Source organism: Lupinus angustifolius, chromosome LG13, assembly GCF_001865875.1.
Source record: "Lupinus angustifolius cultivar Tanjil chromosome LG13, LupAngTanjil_v1.0, whole genome shotgun sequence".
NCBI lineage: Eukaryota > Viridiplantae > Streptophyta > Magnoliopsida > Fabales > Fabaceae > Lupinus > Lupinus angustifolius.
The window spans coordinates 7240662-7248027 of record NC_032021.1 but is presented as its reverse complement, the minus strand read 5'-3'; the positions used below and the strand labels follow the sequence as shown (position 1 = coordinate 7248027).

Genomic DNA, 7366 nt, shown 5'->3' with positions numbered 1-7366 from the left:
TATATATATATATGATATAGATCCGTTTACACCATATTTAAGTTACACTGAATATCAACCATTTATTTTCTTAAATTCAACTGACCAAATGAGTGGGTGAAATAAATGATGAGAGAAAAAAGAAATAATAAATAATATTTAAGTTTCACTCATTTGGTGCGTTGGATTTAACAAAATAAATGGTTGAAATTTCGTGTAATTAATGTAACTTAAATTAGGTGTAAACGAATCTCTCCTATATATATAAAGGGACTTGTTTATCTTTAAGTTAAGTTATACTAGTTATACTCAATCTCAGTCATTTAAGTGTTATATATATATCCCTCTATTACACACAGAAGAAAGTGTAAACTTCAGTTCATTTAAAATGGCCACTTCATTTGCACACAAAAGAAATTGTTAGCTTCAATTCATTTAAAATGATTTTATTTCATTCATTGCCATTTTTCAATTTGTCATTTAAAATTCAAATGGCAATAACATAAAGTAAAGTACAATGTAAAATTGTATCCTTCAGTTCCACGCAAAAGAAAGCGTAAACTTCGACTCATTTAAAATGTTTATTTCAATTCATTGTCATTTTATTTTCATGCTTTACTCTTCATATTGCAAGTGGTGCTCATAAAAAACTAATAATATTCCTTTACAAATATGATCTTAACTTTTTTTGGGTACATAAATATGATCTTAATTTGAGACGTAAAATGTTAAATATGGCCAAAAAATGCAACATAAAAAAATATAGGTGAACACCTATCATGTATAGTTATTTCCTTACATTTTTTGGATACTACAAACAGTATTTTATCACTTTTTTTAGGCGAGAATCTAGTTTCTTTCGGAGTGCATGGTTGTTCATCTTAATAAGTATCACTTTCAGAAATTGAATCATTGACCTTTCTAATATCTAGTAGAGTCTGATAATACTATACCAATATTTTATTGATAAATTTTCTAACATTGAATCCAAGAAAAAGAACAACAAAAAAGATAAACATAAACTTCGTCAATGGTGGATTTGTGGTAGATAACAGAAAAAAAGAAAGAAAGAAAAAGGTGCATTTACACCTAATTTTCTTTCTCTCCATTAGTGAAAGAAAGAGGATATAAGATGCTTTTTTGTGCAGTTTTTTCTTTAGACCTAAAATGTAATGCTATTTTATCTTATCTTTATTTTAAAAATACTTTTGTCTTCAAAATAACTTCTTCTCTACGCAATCAAATAAAAGTAAAAGACAAATGTTATTTTCTCATTCTTATCTAACCAAAATAAAAAATATACTCTACAGCTTACTTTTTTATCAATTTCCTTTTGCTCCACTCAAACAAAACATTAAACAAAAAGTAAATATTTATTTTTGTCCTTAAAAAATTTCAAGTATACAATTTAATGGTGAAAAAACTAAAATTAAAACTAATATTAAAAAAACTAATTTGACTCACATTTAATATTTTTAAGTTTTGAAGTTTTAAGTAACAAAATGGATATAAGAAAAAAATTTAAGGGATCAAAATAGGAACTTACATTATAATAACAATCACAATTATTGTTTTCAAGGTTGTTCTTAATTGAATAAAGACATTATTACTTTATTCTCTATTGTGTCATTTTTATTTTCTACTTTTTTTTAAATAAGAATAATTCTTGGTTGTTTTTAGCAAACGAAAAGTGAGGAGAGATATATATGTTATTGAAAAGAGGTAAATATTGTATGACTCAAATAAGAATAAGAATGATATTTTTTATTGTGAGAAAAAAATAATATTATTCTTATTTTATGGGGAGTTATAATAAATTATAAAATAATGTATTGTCCCAAATAAGAATTGATATTTTATTTGCTGGTGTAGATGATGTAAGAGTTGAGATTCTGTTCATTAATAGAGAGACATATGATCAATTTTGCACTTACACATAGAGGTAAAAATGTTATATTATTATATCTTAAGGATAAAAATGTCAACTTATATTACATTTTTATCTTGTTTTAAATATACTTGCCTCTCTATTAACAGAGAGGATCCGAACTTGTGGTGTGAGTTCTCCTAAACCAAATGTCTCTACTTATATAATATATTAAATTTAATAGGTGAAAAATACATTATGAATTATGAAAGGGTGACTTGCCTCCATGAGGGCAACAGCACTAGTACCAAGGATATGTATAAAGTGATTGATGAAATTGCAGAAAAGGACAAGATGTGGGACACTTTGATGAAGCAAAAGTAAGATATATTATGTCACCCTTCTCTTCCTTCATCAATTGTGTCGAGTTTCTACACTCAGATGGAATGAGGGCCTGTAATTTCCTGACACCCATTGCAAATTGCTCATCATAATGTTCCATGCACTCTCTAGTCTATAGGTCCCCACCATCGTATAAAACTTTAACCTATTATTTATGACATGTTTTACATACAAATGATTCAATGTTTCTATGACTTAATATTTGTATATTATGGGTGAAATTCTTTACATTATTTTTATATCATTCACCACTCTTTTATATATTTATATATGAATGATATACTAATATTATAAAAAACTTTCATTATATTCTATCTCATTAAGATTTAGAGTCTAAGTCTTAAAAAAAAACTTGTTTATTTATTCCTTGCATCAAATAGATTTTGGTGGCATTATCATAAGAATTATATAATATTTATGCATTTGTTAATGTAAATTTATACAATCGGTACATTATCTATTATTTATTTACTTTTTAATGTATAGTTTTCTTTATTATAAGATCAAAATGTATCATTTAAGAGTCTGTCAATGATGATAAATGATACAATAATAATGATAGTATATAAAACTCATATACTATCAGTGCATACATTTTATTCCCTCATAGTTTTTTATTATAAGAACAAAATGTATCACTTTTAATGTATAGTTTTCTTTATTTTTATACCTTAGTTAATATGTTTAAGACACTATTAATAAAACCAACTTTTAAATTTTGAATGTAAAATTTTCTTGAATTTTTTTATTCCTTATTCAATATATTTAGGGATTTTGTGTCTAAAGTATATGTTTAGGATAAAAATTTAAAAAAGTCTCACCAAATTAAATTAGATTCTCTAATTTGAGACATTTGTTTAGTAAAATGATTCTCTGTCAAATTAATCTATGTGTTGGTCACCAATTAATATTATTTAATAAAAATATAGCTGGTATAATATTCACCAACTAATGCTAATAAGTCTTTATACTCGTTGAAGAGTCAAGAATTAAAAGTGTTTAAAAATTAATTAATTGTTTTCTATACAAATTTTGATTCTTTGGTTTACTAGTTAGTATTTAGTAAACCTTATAGCTATTACATTATTGCATATCATGTTTTATTCGAAAACAAGCATACTTATCCTCATTAACTTGCTGTCTATTCCACTTCAAAAGAAAAAAATAGTGGTTGATTCAAGTGTTCACATCAATCTAGTCTTATAAGTAAAAAAATACCAATATCTCAAACTGGCTTCATAACACCCTAAGTATTCCAAATTAAATATATCATATTAATTATTCAGAAAATGTATTTGTGGATAATTTAAGAGATTTTTATATCGTCACTATATAATTCATATTTAATTATTATTAAATAAAATAATATAAGTAAATAATATATGATATATTATAATATAAATCTTCAAGCTTATAATTTTAGTTAGGAACTTGAAAATAAAAATATATATGCTCATTGAGAAGTCTCGTTTTTCCTTGTTGCTATTAAAAGAATGGAAAGTTGGCATTTACCAAAGGTACTTTTCTCCCTCTCAGTCTCACACTGCAAGCATATTCAGCTTTTCTACCTCCAAACAAACAAAATCTCTCTCACTCAAATTTCAACAAAATCAAACAAGTTTACTGAAACACTCTCTCCTTCTCTCTACACAACAACTCTTGAAGGTGCTGCTTGTTTAGTTAAATTTTCATTTCATGTTTTACTCTTACTGTGTTTCATCTTTTATTGTTACTAGCTATGTTTCATCTTTTCTTTAAAGCTGTTTTCATTCTCTGTCTGTTTTTGTCTGCCTGTCTCAAATAAACAAACATTTCTCACTTCACTTAACTCTTCAAATCTTAAACATCATAGTCATAGAGTACAAGTTTCTTTATTCTATTACATTTTTTGTTTTAATCTCATATGGGAAGTACTTTTTATCAAGCTGAGGAGATGGTCTTATTATTTCACTTGATAGTTGCTATGAGAAATAAACTCAGCCCTGTTTCTTTAAACTGATTTATACAAGTTTGGTTTTTGATAGAAGGATTTTTGGAGGGTTTTGAAGGAAAAGGATCATAAATATTCATTATATTTGAGATTTTTAATTAAAAAAATCAAGGGAAAGGTTTGTTATGTAACCTTTGAGTTGTCATTTATTCATTCTTAAAAACAATTTAATTGTCTTAATTTTGAAATTAAAAATAAGCCCTTTTATTTTCATCCATTTACTTAATTAATTAAGATTCATGTATTCTCTTCTTCTCAACACAAAAAAACTATGATATGTTCTCTAGATTCATGGTATTTTTTTTATCTAAACATATAATCACTTGAGGTACAACAGAACTCTCTCCCATAGTAGAGATATAAGTGTTTTCTTCCTTTGTTTTCAGTGGCAAAAATGTATATAAAAGAATATAAGTGTCAAACCATGTTTTTTTTAATTGATGTCTCTCCAATATTAGAGGATCATATTCCTTCTTATTTTTCGTAGTTATTATACCTTCCTTCACTGAGTCTCTACCTTAATTGTTATGAATTTTCAGATTATGAAACAGAGTTAAGAGCATTTGCTAGTAAAGGTTCAGACTTCAGAGTGAAATTTTAATCCTAACAGTCCACATTATAATTACAAAATTACAAAATAACTTCAAAGGGAAAGTTACCAAATCCATAGCATCTCTTAGAAACCAAAACAAAGAACAAGTTTTGATATGGTTACCACCAACCATCTCATGATCATGTTTCTGTCACTGATCTTCCTCCTACACACAGCTTCTGTGGCATTATCTGATCTTCGACCTGCGTTTTACTCAAAGACATGTCCAGAAGCTGAATTCATAGTCCGAGATGTCATGAAGAAGGTCCTCATCAGGGAACCTAGAAGTGTAGCCTCTGTTATGCGCTTTCAATTCCATGATTGTTTTGTCAATGTGAGTTACTTACTCTTATGGTTTGTTTACGAGTTGAGTTTTGGAGAGAAATAAAGATAAATAAAAGGCTTAAGAATCATCTCATCCGCATTTTTCATTTCAAGCATTCACTTTCTTTTCGTTCTCCACCAAAACTGAACCCGCAAAAAGATTCAATCTCATGTTTATTTTGCATTTAGTTTTGATGCACTTACTAGTCATACACATTATTATGTCATTAAAAATATTTGACTCTTACATCAACCTCATACTAGTGATAATAGTTACGCTAACGATAATATGCATGATTGGTTACAATCTTAGTGCGTAAAAATTAATGTCTTATTAAATACACGTATTTATATTTATATATATATATTTATTTGTAAATGAGCAATTGAAATGTTGAAGGGGTGTGATGCATCTATGTTGCTTGATGATACACCAACCATGCTTGGGGAGAAACTAGCCCTCTCAAATATAAATTCTCTTAGATCATTTGAAGTTATTGATGAAGTCAAAGAGGCTCTCGAGAAAGCGTGCCCCGGAATTGTTTCATGTGCTGATATCATAATCATGGCATCTAGAGATGCTGTCGCACTGGTTGGTACTCTCTACCTTTTCAATTTTAGCACCTCTATTTACCATGCATACACACAAAAAAACTAATAACTAATAAGTGTAATTGTCATGAAGGAGTCATGAGAATAAAGTATCTCATCATATCAGTAATAGTACCCATGTTATAATTTTAGTGTTGTACTTATCTATAGTAATTTCTTTATTCTCATGGTCAAGTGATTAAAGTTGATAGAAGTTGATGATATCACTTCTAATCTTAAAAAAATAGTATATAAATAAAATAAAGTGGGGATCTCATTAATTCTAAACCATTGGATTTCCCTATAATTATGGCTATGATGGGGAGCAAGTAAATTCTCCCCTTGGTTAAATAATGAATATATACTCATAAAATACTTTGAATTTAATTTTGATAATGTCAAACTGTAATAAATTTGATGTTATCACTTATTTGACATAGTGTAACACATAAAAAATGAATACCATACTGACTTTATTTATTTTCCTTTGCATAATTTTGCAATCTTTTCATTAAATTTTTCTTTGACCAAATCCTCTCCATGTTAATCACATTGAAATGTTAAGATCAAAGTTACAAAAGTACTAACATTTTTACTTTCTACATTGCAGACAGGAGGACCTAATTGGAATGTGAGATTAGGCAGATTAGATAGCTTAACTGCTAATCAAGAAGACTCTAATAACATCATGCCTAGTCCAAGAGCCAATGCAAGTGCTCTTATTAACCTCTTCCAAAATTATAACCTTAGTGTCAAAGACCTTGTTGCACTCTCAGGATCACACTCTATTGGCAAAGCTCGATGTTTTTCGATCATGTTTCGGTTATATAATCAATCTGGAACCGGAAAACCTGACCCTGCCATTGACCCAGATTACAGAAAAGAGCTTAACAAACTGTGTCCCATTGACGTTGATCAGAATGTGACAGGGAACCTTGATGCTACACCATTGGTGTTTGATAACCAGTATTTTAAGGACTTGGTTGGTGGAAGGGGATTTCTTAACTCTGATCAAACACTTTTCAGTTTTCATCAGACAAGGGAGTTTGTGGAATTGTATAGTAGAGATCAATATGAGTTTTTTGATGCATTTGTTGAAGGGATGTTGAAAATGGGTGACTTGCAATCTGGTAGGCCTGGGGAAGTTAGGAAGAATTGCAGGCTGGTAAATGTTCGTCCCGCATTTGCTTCATCTGACTCTTAGGACCTTTTACGAGTTAGATTTTGGAGAGATACAAAATGAAATATATTTGAAATGACTTTATTTTCAATTTCTCTTCATTTTCATTTAAAATCTAACTCGCAAATGGACTTTGTGAATAAGAATATAGAAATAATATTAGTGATGTGTTGAATAATAATGATGATAAAATAACATATAATATATGCGACCCATGTGTTCACAAAACTAGTGTATCATATTTATGCTTGATATATTTATGAATAGTAGATGAGATGAGGTTTGAAAGTGAGATAATTTGTGTAAAAAAAAAAGTTGTCAAACCAAGAGAATAGAACATTCAATTCTGTTCTATGCTCATGTTATACTCTATGTTAGGGAGGTACGCGTGCATTTAATCTCCCAATATATGTTAAGTGTAATATTTATGCACACATTTTA

At 28.3% G+C, this 7366-nt stretch overlaps 1 protein-coding gene across 1 annotated transcript; it reads left to right on the top strand.

Moving 5' to 3' along the window:
* LOC109325725 (peroxidase 17-like) lies at positions 3786-7022 on the top strand. The gene is made up of 4 exons (XM_019558251.1): positions 3786-3913; positions 4778-5164; positions 5555-5746; positions 6356-7022. The coding sequence occupies exons 2-4, from the start codon at positions 4946-4948 to the stop codon at positions 6947-6949; spliced, it is 1005 nt and encodes a 334-aa protein (XP_019413796.1). The 5' UTR covers positions 3786-3913; positions 4778-4945; the 3' UTR covers positions 6950-7022.

Bases quoted from the DNA above. Each gene is read 5' to 3' on its own strand.
- LOC109325725 (XM_019558251.1), top strand. From the start codon at position 4,946: ATGGTTACCACCAACCATCTCATGATCATGTTTCTGTCACTGATCTTC. The intron at 5,165-5,554 runs GTGAGTTACTTA...GAAATGTTGAAG, and splicing joins TCCATGATTGTTTTGTCAAT to GGGTGTGATGCATCTATGTT. The intron at 5,747-6,355 runs GTTGGTACTCTC...TCTACATTGCAG, and splicing joins CTAGAGATGCTGTCGCACTG to ACAGGAGGACCTAATTGGAA.